Source organism: Dama dama, chromosome 6, assembly GCF_033118175.1.
Source record: "Dama dama isolate Ldn47 chromosome 6, ASM3311817v1, whole genome shotgun sequence".
NCBI lineage: Eukaryota > Metazoa > Chordata > Mammalia > Artiodactyla > Cervidae > Dama > Dama dama.
This window is the reverse complement of record NC_083686.1, coordinates 22,837,579-22,858,462: the sequence shown is the minus strand read 5'-3', so window position 1 is coordinate 22,858,462 and position 20,884 is coordinate 22,837,579. Positions and strand designations below refer to the sequence as shown.

The window sequence follows — 20,884 nt, the reverse complement described above, 5'->3', positions numbered from 1 at the left end:
AAACCCAGTTTATTTACATAATACACATTTTGCCATGCAGCTCACTGAATTGCTCTTAGTGTAACAACAAAGAAGACAAGCACAATCTTGCTATTTGAAAGCAGTTTTATGTAGAAAGATAATCCCCTTAAATGAGTTAACTACTACCTTACAAATCACTACAGACAATTTAAAACAGCCATGAATAATTTTAAAATGTAAAGTCTATAGGTAAAGAGCTTTTATAGTTTATACATTGGTAAAATTAAAAGCAGTCTTTTTTAGTACTTTAGTACTGTAGCTGAATAGTGTACTTTTAAAATCTTATTTTAATAAATCTACAAAAACAAAAATATACATTATTACAAGGCTCAGATTCATAGGCAATTTTTAAATATTCTTTAATGTTAACAATGTCTTAAAATTTTTGCCAGTAGTGATGTGCACACAGTAGGTGGTCAATAAATGCTGATATACAGAAGTGCTTATAGTTGACAGCAATCCACATTTGTTCATTCCCTACTTTATAATAAGTACATCATAGTCAAGATAAAAAAAGAACTTTCTTACAATATTTAATATTTTCATGAAAAGATGAAATGTTTACAGTGGTATAATTTAGCTCTTTCAGTCAGACCTGTATGCTTTTTAAATTCAAGAAGTCTTAAAATTGGTCATTTTTATCAATCAATTCAGATGTCAAGGATTAAATAACTCATACACTATAACAAAAAAGGACTTTTTCTAAAAATTGGAAAAAAATGAATAATGTTTTTATTTTGAGATTTTATAATTAAAAATGGTGCCAGACCTAAAATAGACTTTTCCTTCATTTTTAAATTAATTATAACTACTCAGTATATTCTGTTTGGCAAAAACAACAAAATATCTATTTAAAAGCAATAGTATCATGTAAGTCAATAGGGATGCTTTAGAGAAAATATATCCTATTTTTCATTTCCCCAAAATCTTCTTTCACTAAGCATACAGATCAAATTTCTGGCCATTTTCTTTTGGCCAGTTCTTTTAAAATAGCCATTTTCACAGTGGTGTTCCATCAGAGTAATGGGTAGAATGGGGTGTGCCCTTAGTCTACTGGGGGGAATTCGCCTTGCTGAGATACTCGCATGGGAATTCATATTCCAGCAACACTACACTGAGAAGGAACACAAAATTTTACAGATGCATAAACTAGGGCAATTAAAGTAACATTCTAAATATTGAATGTTTAAGTGGCATTTTGGGAATAAACTTCACTATCAATCAACACCTCCTGATACTTAGAAAGGCCAATGTTTTAAATATACACCAGTAATTAAAGCAGCTCACGTCAACCCATTCAGAAACTTGGATAATATTTTACATTCCAAAAAACAACATGTTTTTATGAATGACTACTTTAAGGGATTTAACTTATGCATATGAGAAGACCAGAAATCAAGGGTGCTAGGCTGTGGTACAGGGCAGCGAGATCTATTTTTTAATATATACAATAAAGTATCAGACCCAAATGTTAGCTAGTGTGTATCAATACTGGGAGTTCTCAGTGCAATACTAACACATGCATACAGAGAGAAAGGCCAGAACGCAGGTGAATTAGTCATGTCATCAAACGGGGCATCTGCATGACTTTGTTCTAAGGCTTAAGGTTCACTTCAGTGTCAAGAACTGGGCCATCTGGATTCTGTGGCCTTTAAAAAGTAGCACCATGTACCTGGGAATCCCCATCATCAAGAAATTAAGACCGCAAACGCAGAGAGGTGAAAAGTCTGCTGTTACAGGAATTCTGGAGCCCCAAATCTGCCGTCTGTGGGCAGGAGCTCAACTCTTCTATATGGGATTAAATCATAATACTGGAAACCGAAAAGCTTAAATGGCCGATAACTTGGTAATTAGACCACAGAATTTGTCACCTGTCATGTAATTGGTTCTTAGTATGATTTTTATTGGATGGGAAATGACAATGAAAGTTCTTTTCCCTTTCTCAACACCTCTCTCAACTTGAAGAAGAGGTTTTAAAGTTTTGTTCTGGCAAACTAAAAAGTCCAGCACTCCTAAGAAGAGAACCTACAGGAAATAAGATCTGAAGTGCTGGTTTCTCACAAACCAGCCATGGAAAGGCCAGTGATTACTCAGAATCGATCAGCTTGCTTTGAGCACAGGCCATCACAAACGCTGCCTTCATCAGGCACTTAAACTTGATCGTCTGCTCTGTCTTCTGTTAAAGGAACCACACCCGAGAACTCCACTTTGTAACAGAGGTGAACTCTTCCTAAGGAAGTTAAGCTGGTGCTTAGGAAAAGGAGTACTGGCTTCACATTCAGGTTATTCAGATGATTCTTAGGGAAAGCCAACCAAAATTTTCACTTTCTGTACAAGCAGCAAGTTAGTAGTCTTAAGGGCCCACAAAGGAGTTACTATTACTGATCCCCAAGTATATTTTTCCATATTTATAAAATATTACTCATGATATTACCCAATCAGAGGGATAAAGGAAAAACGAATGGGAATCTAAGAAATGATGGGGTCTAGAGCTCCCCATTATATATTGCTTAACAACTGAATACACCCAGGCTGCCATACCTGAATTCACAAATGTGAAACATAGTCAGGACAGGGTTTGCTGTGTCTATACTGCATAACATACACCGTCGACTGATGCCACCAATATAACATCACTACTGCAAGGATGTGCCATATTTGGTGGCTTGATCCGAGGTAGTTTAGTTGTCCTGCAAGGGAAGGCAGAGAGAAAAGAGTACTGATTAGTCTAGAGTCCCCTGGACAGCAAGATCAAACCAGTCCATCCTAAAGGAAATCAGTCCTGAATATGCATTGGAAGGACTGATGCTGAAGCTGAAACTCCAATACTTTGGCCGCCTGATGCGAAGAACTGACTCTTTGGAAAAGACCCTGTTGCTGGGAAAGACTGAAGGCAGGAGGAGAAGGGGATGACAGAGGATGAGATGATTGGATGGCATTACTGACTCGATGGACATGAGTTTGAGCAAGCTCCGGGAGCTGGTGATGGACAGGGAAGCCTGGCATGCTGCAGTCCATGGGGTCGCAAAAGTCAGACAGAACTGAACGACTGAACTGAACTGATTTTGATGTTAAATAAAAATATACTTCCATCTCTGGCCTTGGAAATGTGACTGAGCAGCAAAAAGATTTTGGCAGTCTCAGAAACTGACTGAAATTAATTCAGACCCAAATGTTTTCTAAAAAAAAGATTAATTCATATTGAGTCTGACTTTAAGGTTGTATTTATGAAGAGTACTGGTGAATTTCAGAAATACTATTCCAAATGTCTTTTCAAAATCTAGATGTGGTTAATTTCAGGACTTTGACCTTTTGTCTCCCATGTCTCAACATATATATCTGGTGAGGAAAAGACATCACATGAAAGAAGCAATGGAAATTAGTGCTGCAAGTCATGGAGTTAATTAGGCATGAAGCAGAGACACAGCTGTGTTTGGGTATAAGTCTGTTTGAAGCATTTTAAATTTTAAGCAGGTGTGTAAGGAGACAGCTCAGACCTGCATCTTGTACTATCAGATAAATGGAACAAATAGAAAAATGTAATTAGTGATGCTGAAGCTCTAATACTTTGGCCACCTGATGTGAAGGCAACTGCTTGGAAAAGTCCCTGCTGCTGGCAAAGATTGAAGGCAGGAGGAGAAGGGGACGACAAAGGATGAGATGGTTGGGTGGCATCACTGACTTAGTGGACATGAGTCTGAGTAAGCTCCGGGAGATGGTGAAGGACAGGGAAACCTGGCGTGCTGCAGTCCATGGGGCCATAAAGAGTAGAACATGACTGAGCAACTGACCAACAACAACAAAAAATAGGTTAATTAACGAAGGCTGGTTAGTTCATATATGGGCTTCCTTGGTGGCTCAGATAGTAAAGAATCTGCCTGCAGTGCAGGAGACCTGGGTTCAACCCCTGGGTTGGGAAGATCCCCTGGAAAAGAGAATAACAACTTAGGAGAATTAATTTCTCTCTGGTTACAGTATAAATTCCAAGGAGATTAAATAACTAACAGGTAAGAAGCATAGTGAAAAATAACAAAATACAGAACTATAGAAATTGAAATGTAATTCCTGGTGCATCTATGGTCACATAATGTAAATATTCTCTAACCTCTGTCTTCTCTACCAAGAACAATAATCAGTATAGGGTGTAGATTTTAAAGTGTAAGTCAACAGAATCCTTTCTGTTCTTAGACTTTCATTTATTTTTTTTGGTGCCATGGAATCATTTGACAGCCCAGTGAAGTTCACAGACTCATTTTTAAAGCATAAAATACCGAGGATCATAAACCTGATCAGTTGTAATGCAGATATTACAGATTCACTGAGTTCTGTCCATGGAGAACTTGGGGATCACTGAACCCAACAAATGCCACTGTGATGTTTACATTAAAAAAAAAACAACAAAAAACTGACATGAGCTGAAACTAAGTTCTTAGGTTTGAAAAGGTTTTTGATGTCACAGTATTCACCCACCATCTCCCTACCACAACGTACTTCTCTTTAGAGCCAGGTCACCAGTGAGGACTGACCAGACAAGGTTTCCAAGCCATGCATTCATGAACACCTGACACTATCTATCACTTTTATCTGCAGAGACTTTTCATTTTTCATGGACTCTGTTATCTCCCCTGCACAAATGTACCACACACTCAGCTACACGGGGCACATTTTATGTCAAGCTCATCTTGAGAAAAGTTACATAACATTTGACCATTTATAGGTGTCCTGTATTAGACAACTGAGAACATCTGATCTGAATATTTTAGGGCCTAAAAACATGATGGCTATAATCACGAGTGTAGAGAACTTTCAATAGTTAATTTTCTACCTGTATGTATGTGTTTTCTGAGGAGAATTCTGACCCTGCCTAGAACATGGGTGGGTCTTCAATTCAGGCACATGTCCCAGTTATGTTCCCAAATCCTAATGTTTATACAGAAGTTCTTCTCTGTATTCCATCCTTATTTAAAACTCAGTAGTGAAAGATCACGTGCACAGAAGAATGCCTGAGGTTCTGCAGTCTATTCATTCTCTAGTTCAAGGTTTCTCACCCTTTTTTCTTCCCCAACACAGGTGACAAACAGCACACTATCTTCAATTCACTGTGGAAGAGGTTCTTAACCCAAGAGAGAGGGAGGACAATTTTCAATTTGAACTTAAACAGCTCCCTACTTCCAGCCCCCACACCGAAAAACCACTACTCTCTGTCTCCTGGTACTCTTGCCTGGCGCCCAAGCTCAGTCTACTGCTGGGCTTGCTCCCCTGTCCCTTCTTGAGTCACACACTCATTTGTGAACTGGGGCTGGGGGCGCTGTAGCAAGAGATGCAAAGATTTACTGAGTGCTCACTGCTGGTGAGGACCTGAGCTAAATGCTTCACGTGCACGTTCTCATCTAATACCCAGGAGAGAAAAGCATTACCTTCACATTTCAGAGAAGGAAACTGGCCTGAGAAGTCTTGTGTAACTTCAGTGCATACAGCTAATGAGGGGCTGATGGGGGATTTGAACCTAAGTCATCTGACTTTAGAGCTGAAGCTCCAAAACAAGCAAATACATGCTTTGGAGAACATTATTCTCTTTACCCAGTGTCCTCTTAGTTCTTTTCTATCGGAAGGCTTTTTTACCTAAATTGAAGCAGGGAAATCTGTCCTTAAGTTTCTGGCTTGTGTAAATCTTGGGGACATGAAGATCCTTAACTTAATTTCCTCTCACCACTGGGTGCCAGGAAGCTGAAAGTCAGACTGATGGGCCTTATATATTTTACAGAAACTTACCACACATACTTGTGAAGTAATCCTAAACCTGTCTTATTTTCATTATCCTATTATTTTCCTTTGCTTCTAGTTTTGTTTTATGGATCTCGTACATATAAATTAATTTTTAAATATAAGCAACTTTTGTGGAACAAAACGCTCCACAAAAAAGCAGTGGTTGAGAACTCACTACTGAAATGGGAAGTGAAATGGTGGTAACCCTATCTACTGGACTCAACTTCTATTGGGACAATGAAAGAAAAAGTTTGTGAAAGCCATCTGAGAGTTCAGGTTTTAGCTAACATTTGAGAAAAGCCATTCTATAAACAGTAAATTGGAAAAAAAATCTGTTTTGATGCTCTGACATATATATCTCCACCACTTATTTAGACTAAAGTCATAAAACCATTATAAAAACATATACCTACCTGGAAAATACCTTTCTGGAACTTTGGAAATGTAGAACAGGAAAGCAAGAAGAGCAATCACATACATCACAACTACACGGGGTGCAAAGTCCTGAAAAGCAAAACATAGTTTTTCACAGATCTTGCTACTGTGACTCAACTTCCAACTTACTGATATTATAAATCTAATTAATATAATTAAACACAGAGAATTAGAATTTATAGGTGGGATTTAAGTCTATTAAATCTTACAGTCTCCAGTAATAGAAACCTAGCTCTCAATACTTTAGGAAGTGTTTCATAGGAGTGGAACACAGAGACTACCCTAAGGGTCATGGTGAGCAGCTGAAGCTTCACCAGGGTCAAAGTGCAAAGGGCAGCCAACTCTAATCTACAACGTGGGTGCCTGGGTGGAATACATGCGGGAATGGAGTTACCAGCTGAATAAGCAGAGAGACTAAACAGGGATCTGTGGCTGGAAAAGACCCAAGACGCTCAGCCCAAGAGTGGTATCTGTTCCACCATCCCAGATATATGATTCTCTTGAACACTACTGTGCAAAGCTCTCTTGGAAAGCTTTTCCTTGCCCTAAGAAAATCAGCCAGCTCTAATTTATACACCTTGTTCCTAATTCTGGTTATAAACCTAATTAACTAAGAAGCCATTTAAGAAATAAAAAAAAATGACTTTTCTTCCATCTACATATATTTGAGAATCATCATGGAGCCCCTCTCCCCTAAATCCTATGTTCTCAGACAATCAACCCCAGATTCTACAAACATTCTAGAACAAAGCTCCACCGTACCTCCAGGATTAGCTGTTTGGAACTTTTCATCTTTGGTCAAGTGCCTCTCTCTCCATCTTTTTAAAACTAGACCTTACTGGAGAATTTCTCTGCAAGTCTCCCTTTGTTTCTGCACTGGTATGATCTCTGTTCACATTAGATTTCCATCTTAGAGAACCAGTCTTCCTAAGCCGTATTTCTATTTTAAGATTGCTGAACACAGGAAAGTTTCCCCCACACACCCCCCCATACTTATTTTTTTTCTGAATTTCTTAAAAATCTACTGGTTTAATAGATCTGGTTCTCTTTCTTTTATAACAAGATAAGCTTATGATAAGCTTGAAAGTGAAAGTGAAGTCGCTCAGTCGTGTCTGGCTTTTTGCGACCCCATGGACTGTAGCCTACCATGCTCCTCTGTCCGTGGGATTATCCAGGCAAGAGTACTGGAGTGGGTTGCCATTTCCTTCTCCATATGATAAGATTAAAAAGATGCATTTCCCTCATCCCAAAACATTCACTTCTGTGTCAACAATTATTCACTTCTGGTTAGGACTGAATCTATTAAGAGAGTAGCACTTCCCCATTCTATTTTCTGGGCATCAAAACTGTCACAAAAATGATGTTTTCAGATACCAGGATCACTGAAGTTACTCATCACCACTATCACACCTTTATGCCAATTTTTTAGTCTTATAAAGAAAGCATCACCTTCACTCTCAAGTTGGCAACACAGCCAAATCATATCACTCAATTCACTACACCAGACTTCCTTTCTTTTTAGCTTTGTATGCAGATGATTTCCACCATGCTGTTACCAATAGTATGTAGGCGTACCATTAGTCTCTTCTCTTCTAAAAAAATATAATTCTTTTGAATAAAATCTGCATTTAAATCTCCACATTCCAAAGGTCCCACTGCAACAAGTATATGCAATTTCTTCTAGATTTCTCAGCATAATTAGGTTACGTTAAAAATTCTCGTTTACTCCCTAGCACATACTTAGAGCATTTATATACAAATCTCTAAGAATTTAGGTCTAACTTCTAACTCCCTTCTCCAGAATGCTGAGGAATTCTCACTGAGGCTCTTCCTTATGTACTCCAATTCTCCCCATAACAACTAATGGTCTTTTATTTCTCAATATATTTTCCTTGAGGGGTAGAATATGGTCCCATGGCTCTGGCTGTCAAGAGATTTTCAAATCTCTATTACTAGTCTCAATCTCTGAGCTAAATCCACACCCGATCTCCACATTAACATCCCACAGGTACTGCAGACTCAAGAGGTCCAAGAAGAAATCCTTCCCAACTCCTCTTCCACAAACAAGCAAATCAGCTGCTCCTCCTGGCACTGACCTTGCCCCAGCTGCCAAAGCTGGAAACTTAGGAGTCCTCCTTTACAGGGAGGACTTGGATATTTACATTCCAAGGTGAACAGAAAGAAAGTTAAGAACGTATGATCTTACAGAAATACATCTCAGAAGAAAAGAGGAATTAGAATCTATGCTGCAGAGTATGTTTTATTTATTTATTAACATATAGATGTGAAAAATTACTGCATCATTATGCAATTATAAATGACAAAGACCCACCCGCTTGGCCAGAGTACACTACTTTACCCAAAGGAATGAAATTAAAAGGACAAAAAGAACAGGAACATACTGACCACACTCAGCATACCTGAACTATAGGAGCACCGATTCCTCCATTGAGCCACACCCAGTGGAGAGTAGGGATGACTCCATACCCGGAAACAGAACAGAAGATGATAGAACGGAGCCTCTGCCACTGCTGCGTGAGGTAATTGGGATGGATCTGAGCAAAGAACACGGCCAGGATCATAGCAAGCACGGTGATCAAGTATACTTGACGCCAATACTAGAATGAAAGGACATCGCATTTTAATTGTCGTTGACAATAAGGGAAGGCAATGAGCAATTTTTTATTTTGGCTTCTACGGGACACATTCCAAACTGTATTTATTTTGGTATTTTCACTTCCAAACATGATTACCTTCCTTCCTTAAAACAGCGTACACTGCACACAGTTTTCAGGTCTCTTAGGATGACAAACCAGGCCCCAAAGTGAGGTGGTAAAGAACACATTTATTCACACAAAAGCATTCTCTGAGTACCTATTATATGCCAGGGGCAACTGAAGCCCTGTGGAAACAAAGACACTTATGACCTGAGCTCGCTCAGTGGGTGAGCTCACAGGCTATGAGGGGGCCAGATGTGTAAAGAGATAATTATAATCAAAGGATAAGGACTGCAGTTGAGTTATGGAGGGAGCTCTCGAGGAAAAGGCAGTGCGATGGAGCAAGGCAGCTTTGTGAAGGGAGCCTGAAAGGCAGACACACTGGTGGGCTATGTATTTGTAACTTTTCCAAGCTGGCGCTGAAGGAATAGCAGAGCTCTTGAAGAAAAAGATGATGTGGTTGTTTTTCAAACTATCTTATTAGAATAACTCTGACATCAGTGTAAAGAAAAAGAAAAAAAAAAAAAAAAAGAGGTGACAGGAAGCTAGCTAGGAGGGTATTAAATATTTGATTCAAGGAGAAAATAGCTTGGACTGTTGCTGAACAGGAAGACAGATGTGAGCAGCAGATTCAGGAGACATTTTTGAAATAAACTAAAATCTTAATGGTTGATTGTCTATGGGATAGGGCAGCAGAGGATAGGTCAACTGTCTGCTGTAGAAAAGGCGGCGCAAAGAGCTTCTACGAGTGGAGCAAAAGAACAAAGGTGATCCAGCATGAGGGGGTGTGTGTACTGGGGGTAGAAAATGGTGAAGCATGAAATATCATTCATTTCAAAATATGTCAAGTGTGAAGGACTTATAGAATATTTAGGTATCTAAACGAGAGGCTGAAAAGCAAGTCCTGAAGCTCCTAAGTTGTTAGTTGTCCTCACAACTCAGTTAGGACAGAATTCTTAACCTGGGCTCCAAGGACTTCTCTGGGACCATTACAACTTCCTGAAACTCACATGTCAAAATGACTGATCAGTCTGTGCCCAAATGCATATTATCTGGGATGGGAGGGTCCATAGTTTTCAATCTCATTCTCAAAGCAGCCTGTGTTCCTTAAAAGGTAAAGTGTCATTAGAGCAACTGAATATTTGGTTAAATGATGAGATAGCAGAGTTAAGAAAACAATTTTTCCTTTAACTGATTATGGACTGTATTAGCTCTAACAGATTTTTGTTTTTTTCCTCTTTAATCTACCTTGGAGTTCTGGTTCTTCTGAAAAAAAAAAAAAGATTTACAGTTGTCCCACTAGTCTATTTGATTATCAGATATGCTTGGGAAGAGGTAAACAAAAAACCGGTTTCAGAGAAATACATAATAAGATCAGCAAAATACTTCTAGTATTACATACTCAAAAGCCTATTTTTAAAGATGTCAACATTTTCATGTAAAACAAATAAGTTGTGAAAGGTGAGCAGACATGCACAGTTTACTACTGAAACCAAACTACTTTACAACAGAGTAAATGACATATATATTTAATTATATGCTTCTATTCCAACGTAATCAGGCCTGAAAAACAAATGGCTTATGAATAAGTGGCTACCATTAATAATGTTCTTACATTCAAACCATATCATGATTTTTCACTTTGCTAGTTTTATACTTCAGCATGTTGCCATTTTTCTCTATTATTGTGGAGTGACAAAGATCCTACTTAAGAATTCCCAACAATCAAAGGACTCCTGAGCTGCAGCCCACCCTCCAGGGAGTGAAGGCTGGGGGTACAGTCTGGACCCCCATTCCGCAGGGAGGGCTCGGGCAGAACAGACTCATCCAGTGACTAGCAGGCCCACTGCTCCTGGGAGAGTGGCTCAGTTTTGGCTCTGAAAGGATAAAAGGAAAAAAGGAAAAGAGAAAATAGTGTGGTGGGGGGCAGGAGAAAGAGAGGCAGGTTGACGGGGCCTTTCTGAATGGGAGGCCTTAGACTGACTGGGCCCATGGAAGGTTCAGTTGCCTTCTTGACTGAGACATGAGATGAGGGAGTTGGCCAATATATTTAGGTCAGCTGCTGTATAATTTGATCACTGTGTTTCAAATGCTGCTTACCCAAGGCAAAAACTGACTTTTGTAACTTTAGGCTCAGAAAGCAGCGCTGATCAAGAATTCAGAGAGTAGTAGCAGCATTAGTCGCTCGGTCGTGTTGGACTCTTTGCGACCCCATGGACTGTGGTCCGTCAGGCTCCTCTGTCCATGGGATTCTCCAGGCAAGAATACTGGAGAGGACTGCCATTCCCTTCTCCAGAGGCTCTTCCCAACCCAGGGACTGAACCCGGGTCTCCTGCATTGCAGGCAGATTCTTTACTGTTTGAGCTACAAGATATGTTAGAATTCAGAGTAGACACGTTTATTAAAAACACTCACCACCCATCTGGTCTGTCTCTAGGTCTGACTCTAAATATAAGACTAAGGAAAGGAAAATATATTTCTTACGTAAGAATATGGGTCAACACATTGACAGATATACTTTCCTCTTCACCACGCCCCCCCGCACTGAGAGAGGAGTAAAGGATAAGAAGGGAAAATGGAAAGCAGTAGCTAGCTTGAAAATTTTAATGAGTGCTAACTTGGTCTTCAACTCCAGCAACACAAAAATAAAAGATGTGTAATGTGCGTCTGAGGAATCGGGTAGCTATACGGTTTTAGAAGGGAAATAGTAAAATTTAATGTTTAAGTTTCAGAAGATAGCATATACATATTTTCCATGGAAAATCAGTAAAAGGAGTAGGAACTGATAACAGATGTTAGAGATCATGGGGCCCTTTTGAAAAATGAGTTTATGCCTCCACTAGACTTTATTGTTTCTTCGAGAAGTTAATTATGTGTCTACTCATGAGTTCAAGGGAATCATGGAAAGATAAAAGATCTATACCTGAAAAGGAATATGTAAAATGTTTTTAAGTTACTTACATTATTACAATAAAATGCATAAAATACGCCGGAGACATAGCAGCCCAGTATTCCAATAGAAATTCCTGCATAATCTAATGCCATCCACCTCCGACAGGTTTTTTCTGATCGGTGGCAGGAAAAGAGATGATAGCCCACAGAGCAAAGCATACAGACCTATTGGGGAAAATAAAGCAAATTTCATCAAAGTGAAACAGACAAAATGATAAAATCAGCTCACTCATGACGTTCAGGGAGTGGTCAGGTGAAGCCCAGGTTTTCAGCCAAACAGACCTAGACATGGACCCTGGCTTTGTGCCTATATGTCATTTTCTTAAGCCTCAGTTTCCTCATGGGTAAAATGGGACAAAAATCATAAAGAAAGAAATCTATAATGATAGCTATTTTTATAAGATAAACAATTTAAATGAGTAGTACAATAGAAGGAAATCTATCTACTACATCTTATTTTGATACAAGAATAAGTTTCCTTTTAAAAGCTGCTTACTACAGAAGATATGTCCTTAGAAAGAAGAAAAAAAAAAAAAAAACCAAAACACCATGGAATTTGATGATGTAAAAAAATAAGCCCTACCCAGTCAATCTATGCTCCAGTGATAGCCACTGATAACATCTTTTATGTGTCTGTCCATACATTTTCAATGAATATATCAAACACCTCATGAAATAGAAGTCTATACACACATACATACAAGAACACATTTTAAATTAATCAAACGAAATCATATTGTATAGCTCGTTCTGCTATTTGTTTTTTTCCACTTAATATAAGACCTTTTATGTCTGTATGAGACTTCATTGTACAGAGTTTACTTTTAAGTTAAACACGGCTTTGGTGAATTCAAGGAAAAATAATTGTGACTTATGCTGACTATACGTTGCCAAATTGAGAGCAAAGCTTATCTGATTCAATCAGCTGCTCTGAAGACTGATAAGGTTTCTATAGCTGAACTCCCTCTAGTCATTAAATACCAGGTGCATGTCATGCACTGGGGATACAAAGATGAAGCCTCTGCTATCAAAGAGGTTTTTTTGGACAAGTGAACAGATGGTGATGTTGGAAGTCCTGCAGGAACGGTGCAGAGCACAGTTAGAAAACAGGAGGGAGGAACTGGGCCTGTGGGCGCATGTGTGCACCCGTCGGAGGGAGCTGCGGGAGGAAGAGGGTTCCTGTTTCATCAGAGGGCTCCCCTGAGCCGCACCTTCATTGCCCTGGCGTTCATCAAGGACAGAATCACTGGTGTGCACAGGTTTACTGGTGGGACCACAGCAAAAGCAGCTATTCAACACAGCACCCTGAACGACGTCACGCGGTCTTCTTCATGCTGTGATTAGGACAAGTCCTACACATCAAGGAGTTTTAACTTCAATATGATGGACTCTATGTGATACTACTGAAGATTTTAAATGCACCTTTACAGAAAGGTTGACATGAGCGGTTACAGCTCTAGCCTTAGGAAACAATGACTAGAGCCTAGACCAAGGCAAGGACAGTGGGGATGGGGAAAGTGGGCCAGGTAAACGGTCATCTAGCCATTCTATGCAGTTCCCAGGTGGTGCTAGTGGTAAAGAACCCGCTTGCCAATGCAGGAGACGCAAGAGGTGTGGGTTTGATCCCTGTGTTGGGAAGGTCCCCTGGAGAAGGAAATGACAACCCACTTCAGTATTCTTGCCTGGAGAATCCCATGGAGAGAGGAACCTGGTGGGCTACAGACCATGGGTTCCAAACAGCTGGACACAACTTAGCGACTAAAAACAAACAACAATATACAAACCAGTCCCCACAGCCTCAATATCAACGTTCAAAGCAAGGTTCCTAACTAGAGTCTCATTTCTTCTGCTATCTAAAATCTTTAATGCTCTGTGGCTTTGGCTACTAAACTGCAAGTCAGAGTGCACCTGACTCAATTAAACATAACTTTAAGAAGTTATGTTTTCTATTATCCTTGAGATAAAAGGATAAATCCAGAGAACATGAAGGGGTACCTTCTCACTGACTGGAAAAGATCTCATTGCCACAGTGCTGAATGACATAAATAGTAAGCGGAGTCGATGCAGCTCAGAAGGAGGTAGACAGAAAGGTAGGCAGGCAAGAGTGAGGCAGGTGTGCATTCACAAACATCTGGAGGGATTTTAACCCAAATGTCCAACGTGGAAGTGGAATTTCAAATGACTTTTTGTAATACTTTCTTCCAAACACCACTTGTTTGCTCGAATTTCTATATGAGTGTATCTTATAGTAATAAAAAGAAAGTTAGTAACAAGGAAGTTAATTTCATTGTGAAAAGGAAAATAAAAGTGAAAAGAGAAAAATAACAGTATCAAGTGGAAAGGATTAATAAAATATATGGTATTCATAGAGGACATGTGAATTTTTGAAAAGTTAACCTAGACTAAGTATGTTCTGTTTTGAAAGGGACATGTTGTTAGAGTTGCTTAAAAAAAAACTGGCTGAAAAATTATCTGACATATTGAGTATGTCTGTTTTCTGGAAACTTTCCTTCTGTGGAATATCTCACTTCATCCAGGTAGACATAATCAGAGCGTTATGTCTACATCCTTGCCATAATAACCAGATACCGTGGGACCTGGCCCCTGCCTATCTCTCCATCCTTGTTCTCCACTTTCCTAGGGTCTAACACAAACAACACCACCTACAAGTCCAGAAAGTGCTAAGCTGTCTCCTGCTTCCGGGCCTGTCCACACATTTTTTAGGCTTCAATGCCCTGCCTCACTCTCCCTTCTGTGATGCGATCTTGATGACAGGCTGGCTTGTTCTGCACCAGATTCCCCATAACTGGCTTAGTGCCTGGCTATAGACAGGAGATATGAAAAAATATTTCTTGAAATGAATGCTAAGGATCTGAATCTTGGGAAAGGCATTCTCAAATTCTATTTTTCTCTAAGACAGAAAGACTTCTGGGAAAGTGCAAAGCCCCTAAAATTATACTCTACTATTCAGAATGGACTCTGTTATCTTGTTGGTAGGAAAGTATGAGCATTTAAAAAGCACAGCAAAGAGAAAAACATGTTATATATCTTTAAAAAGTTAAATGTACATCAGTATTAATACATACAGTGATGATTTACCATGCTGCCTGCTGACTCGAAGAATCCAGGGAAATCGGGTGAACAAGTTATAAATATAATATTATAAAAATAACAAAAATGGTATTTGTAAGTAGGGCAGGCATGCTCATGTGACTTCAGCAAGCTGTGCTGTGTGTACCAGAAAGATCACCGCACTAGCAGTTAGGAGGACAGGACTTTACTGTCCTACTGAAGAGCCTTGAGCAAGTCACTCTAACACTTTAGGCGTTTCTTCATTGGCAGGAGTTTTAATTATTTCATCTTCTCAGTTTTGCAATGCAGTGCTTTCTTAAACCACAATGAAAATAAACATATATTCCCTGAACTAACATCAGCTGGGGCTGGGAGGATAAAGGGCAGGCCAAGGGTCAGAGGAAAGCTTGTGGGATCCTCAAAGGAGATAGTATCCAGATAACTAGCAGTAGAGCATAAACCAGTTTTTCTGATTATTGATTATAAGAGCATCTTAGTCTACAGTGTGCGTGTGTGTTAGTCCCTCAGTCGTGTCTGACTCTGAGACCCCATGGACTGTAACCCACCAGGCTCCTCTGTCCATGGAATTCTCCAGGCGAGAATACTGGAGTGGGTTGCCATTCCTTTCTCCAGGGGATCTTTCTGACCCAGGGGTCAAAGTCGGGTCTCCTGAATGGCAGGCAGATTCTTTACTGTCTGAGACAGGTAAATAGATTCATTTCCATTTTAAAAATGGAGATAGGTTTTTAAGAGATGTTTAGGCTCCAATTGGGACAAAAGTTAAACCTGAGAAAGAGTATTCTGAAAAAAATACTTAAAAGAAAAAATAATTTCCTAATAATAACACAAAAATACAGAGTATTCTTTCCCTCAAAGAAATTAAAAATCTTATTCTAGAAACTAGAATTAGAAGAAAAGGGAGAGGGGGATGTTTCCATTGTGTTTCTTAATCATTTAAGTCCAAAGTTTTGAGTCAGATGATGAAGGCCTGAAACTGATTAATACACAATGAAAGCAACAACTGTGTGGCTGACATGGATTCCCCTTTCAGGGCAGCTGCAAGTTAACTGCTGGAAGCGCTGGCCTATGTGTGGGGGAGGAAGGATGATACTTTTTCTTTCCATTTTTATCTTTATCTGTACTTTGCATTTTTTTTTTTAATTTAAAAAATATCAACTGGATTTTGGTCCGTATTAGCTTTCTTCTTTAGAAACTCCTGTTTGAAAAATTATTTAAACATAACTTTTAAAGGCCCTTTTACAGATTCCTGAAGAAAAGTGAAAGTTCTGAGGGACTATCACATGTTAGGTCAATGGAGGAAATGACACAGAGAAGAAACTGAAAGTATTTGAAATCAGGAAAGTGCAAAAGGCCCAAAGGAAATTAACATTAAAGTGAGAGAAAAGATTAATATCAGCAAAAGGAGGCATCAGAATTAAGACAATAGGGAAACAAGTACAAAAGTCATAGACCTATAAAAGGTGAGAAATGTTCCCAAACAAGTTTTCAGCACACAATAGGGTTCTGCTTCAGTTGGCAAATAGAATACAATCAGAGATTTCTATCTCTGTGTTAATCCTATAGCACAGAAGTCTAGAGAAAGGAAGAAAAAAGAAAGAAATTTTCTCAATCTTTAAAACTTGGTGGATTTCATATACACTCTCAGAAAAACATACTTTGGGTGCTTATATTAGGAAATCGAATAAGCTAACTTATCTGCTACTCTGGGGCTCTTTGAAGCAAGTGGTGGGTGTGGAGTAAGGTCACCTGCCCAAGCCTGTCTGACCAAAGTTCTCTTTATCAATAATAGTGCTTGTGAAATGAGACTTACCTGGAAGCAGAAGAGACAAATAGAACAAATTACAAAATCTTCTCTGGATGCACTTGCTGAAGGTAACACAGATGTCATGTCATATATTCCCAGCGTGAAGAAGAGGAAGAAACCCAGCAAATGACTCCAGATGTTTACTGTCTCATTAGATAAAATGAACAAACTGAAAAAAAAAAAACAAACAAACAAACACACACACCAAACATGCAGCTCAGATTCAGATCTGCTGGTTCAGTGGAGGCATTTATAAGGGTAGGGACAATTTGGTTGGTGGCGGACGTTATCTAATACTTGCTACTTTAAGCCCTTAACTCCATCTTGGCCTTTCTAAATTTAATGTACCATTTAGTTTAAGTTTTTCCACAACTCCATCAATCCTGGGATCTTACAGTTTTTTTTTTTTTTTTTTTTCCCTTCTCATCTCTTATTATATTTACCATTTCAGTTATTTATGTATAAATTCCATCTCATTCTCCAGCATATCAACTCCCTGACAACTGGCACCATTCATCTTTATGATACCACTGTTCTCAGCAAAGGGTCCTGCTCAGATCAGATGCAGAAATAAACGTATCTACAGAAATAAACATGCAGATTAAAACTGGGTGCTAGCTAACACAGTCTGACATTCAGTAATAGGTATTTGAAAACCTGCTAAGCTTAAGCACACTTTAAAATACCTTTTTAGTATATACCGGGTTTCCCTGGTGGCTCAGATGGTAAAGAACCTGCCTGCAACAGGAGAGACCCAGGTTCAATCCCTGGGTTGGGAAGATGCCCTGGAGAAGGGAATGGCTGCCTACTCCAGTATTCTTGCCTGGAAAATTCCATGGACAGAGGGACCTGGCAAGCTACAGTCCATGGGATCACAAAGAGTCGGACACGACTGAGCAACTAACACTTTCACTTTCACTTCAGTATATATAACATGCAAGTGCAAAGTTAAATGGACTTGAGAGAAGCAGGACAAATACAAATGGATCCTCCAGAGATGTCCTTTAAGACAGGCATGCTGCAACAACTTTGCTGAGGCTGTTTTGAAACCAAACTAGTTTCCAGGTGGCATGAGTTTATTCTTTGTTGGAATAATAGGTTACTTTTACTATCAGTACTAGTTGCCCTCTTTCAATATGCCCTAACTGGTTTCAGTTTAAATAGGGCTTCCCAGGTGGCTCAGTGGTAAAGAACCCACCTGCCAATGCAAGAGACTTGGGTTCCATCCCTGGGTCAGGATGATCCCCTGGAGGAGGAAATGGCAACCCACTCCAGTACTCTTGCCTGGGAAATCCCAAGGACAGAGGAGGCTGGCAGGCTACATTCCATGGGGTTGCAAAGAGTCAGGTATGAGGGAGCATGCACGCAAACGTATAACTCTAACAGAATTTGCAGCAGTCACCATGGTTCCCATTTTCCCATGTCATAAACATCCTGGAGTCTCACACAATCAAACGCTCATCAAGGATAGAATGGATCTCATATCATTAATGTCAGGCTTTATCCTGTACAAGCTCCAAGTATAAACACTACTTATATTGGGGAGGGGGAGAAGAGACGCAGGAATGTGAGGAAACATAACTAAACCCAGGACTATCTGACAGCCAATACACATCCGTTACACCTCAGAACTTTTCATGTGGTAAAACTCAGTGTAAGCTGGTTAAGTGAGCAGAGAGGCACAATCATGGCATGTTCCTTCCAACTAACAGAGTACTGGCAGAATAGCTGTGACATACTAAACCCCTCCGTATATCTATATAGATAGAGACATACAGCTGGCCCTCCGGGCAGCTAAAAGAAGAGAGGGCAAAAGCTGAGCCTGGAAAACACCAAGCTGGTAGCAAGGACACTTAGATGAACATCCCTAGGAGTGGATCTACTCTTAATCAATGAGAAGTTAGACACATACTCTGATCAGCTGCAAAATCAACAATTTCTTCATCATCATCTATCCGGCTTCAAATTTGATGTTCATGGTGTTAACAAGTCACCACTTACTGAGTGTTTATTATGTGCCAGGCTGGATGTAGTATTTACATACACAGGGACTCATTTAATCCTTACTACTTTCTGAAGCAGCTTCTGTAAATACCCTCACTCTTACAAAAGGGGAGAATGAGGCTGGGAGAGGCTAACTTTTGTTCAAGGTCCCATGGTTCTGAAGTGGCTGACCTGCATACTCAAGTCTTTTTCACTCAATGGCCTGAGATCTAAAGCACTATATTTCCACTCCTTGATCTATGGGATTTGGACCCTAACATAAGAATGCAGAGGTGGGTTTAAAGCTATTATTTAAGATAATTCATTACCCCGCTCTATCCATGTGGAACTTCACATCCACAGCAGGGGCTAGCTCTGATTTCTTGTGTAATACCTTATGCAAAGAAGGTGATGGGGAGGAAATGGCACTCAGGATTCAAACTGTCTAATGCCGTGGGCCATTCATTGAAGCCAAGCAGAGATGGACAGTGATGTCATCTTACTTTAAAGGCAGGGTAAAGGACAGCGGGAAGACGGTGCCAAAAAGAAGATCAAGCATCAAACATGTGGTTGCTCCTTGAGCAATTCAATAGCTCACATTCCAGCAGTGGGGTTTGTCACTACACTGACCTAGAGCTAGCCAACATCAGTATGTCAATTCTCCTAAAGTGGGGTCCTGAAATGAAGTACATATAGTGAGTTTTAGGGCTTCCCAGGTGGCTCAGTGGTAAAGAATCTGCCTGTCAATGCAGGAGATGGAGGTTTGATCCCTGGGTTGGGAAGATCTCCTGGAGAAGGAAATGGCAACCCACTCCAGTATTCTTGCCTGGAGAATTCCATGGACAGAGGAGCCTGGTGGACTCCAGTTCATAAGATCACAAAAGAGTTGTATATGACTTAAAGCCTGAGCATGCAGGCAAGTGAGTTTTAACAGAAATCTAGTCTAAGAACTAGAACACTAATTTTTCAGTTTTGTTTTCTTTTTAAACCCAGGCTTTCAAGGGACTCAACTTTAAGAATGTAGATGATGAAGACATTCCTTTTTTAAAGATGTTTCTATAGTGCTCTAATGGAGGGCAGCACCCCGTTATAGGCCCCCTTTGCTATAGTGCTTTTCCCACACAGCGTTTTTCACAATGGTTATTACATAAGAGTGTAATTAGCTCTTTAATGTGTCACCCAGGCTAGACTTCAGTAGATTCATGAGAACAAGGGCCACACCTGCGTTCCTCTGTAGGACCTGGTAGGGAGACTGGCAGGGGCTCCATACTATCTACTAAATGCATGAATCAGGAATTTTTAAAAATTTATATGCCCATGTGAACTTGTTTCCTATTATACCGGCATTTACCTGGCTCCAAATATCTGAATTTCCATAGGGCTGCCTTAAAAATAAACAAACCTTAGGTATACACAGGAGCAAGTATGTCCTGGCCATTGCCAGTGGGGTCGATTCCAACATGTACCCCCAATAAACGCCGAATGGAATAAAGGATGGGAACCTTTTGTAAACAGCAAAGCCCCACTGGAGTTAGTGATTATGGTCATTGTTACCGTCATTAGTCCATGGATCAAGTACCCCGGAGGGGGAGAAAGAAAGATCACGAAGAGAGGAGAGGTGGCAGATAAGGATGAAAAGGATGGAGCAGCTAGGGAACAAGGGGCGCGGAGAACAGCGGGGAAAGCAGCAGGCGGACCAGACAAAAAGGGTGTAGAGGAGGAGGAGCCGCCGGCGCGCCCCCCTGGCGCACCCAGCGGAGGCGGCCAGTCTGTACCTTTTGATACACAGCCTGGAAGGCAGGTAGGCCCGGTAGCCGTCGGTGATGTAAGGGTTGTCCTTGAGGGACACGGGGATCTGCTCGTAGGTGTAGAGGCGGATGCCGCGGGGCACCAGGACGGGCCAGTACTGGTAGCTGCCCAGCTCGATATAATGTGCGCTTTTCAGTAGCTTCTGATGCATCCTTCCCGGCCGCCGCCGCTCCCCAACCGGGGAACTCACCCAGGCCCCGCCTCCCCGGGGAGGGGGCTTTGCCGCCGCCGCAGCCCCCGCCCCGGAGCCCGCGGACGCCGCGCGAGGTCCTACGGCCCCGCCGCTGCCCAGGCCCGGCTCCGC

At 40.5% G+C, this 20,884-nt stretch overlaps 1 protein-coding gene across 3 annotated transcripts in view; it reads right to left on the bottom strand.

Moving 5' to 3' along the window:
- Positions 1-20,884, bottom strand: part of PAQR3 (progestin and adipoQ receptor family member 3) — a 27,075-nt gene extending 6,191 nt beyond the window's left edge. Inside the window, exons 1-6 of one of the 3 annotated variants that reach the window (XM_061145730.1) lie at positions 20,547-20,884; positions 16,795-16,957; positions 11,901-12,056; positions 8,643-8,840; positions 6,201-6,291; positions 2,563-2,711 (exon numbers count right to left, since the gene is read on the bottom strand). In XM_061145730.1, the coding sequence (XP_061001713.1) occupies positions 2,569-2,711; positions 6,201-6,291; positions 8,643-8,840; positions 11,901-12,056; positions 16,795-16,957; positions 20,547-20,731 (936 nt within the window). In that variant the 5' untranslated portion in view covers positions 20,732-20,884 and the 3' untranslated portion in view covers positions 2,563-2,568. Of the gene's footprint in view, positions 1-85; positions 2,712-6,200; positions 6,292-8,642; positions 8,841-11,900; positions 12,057-16,794; positions 16,958-20,546 lie in introns of those variants that run through there. The other 2 variants (XM_061145729.1, XM_061145728.1) reach the window with 2 other exon arrangements.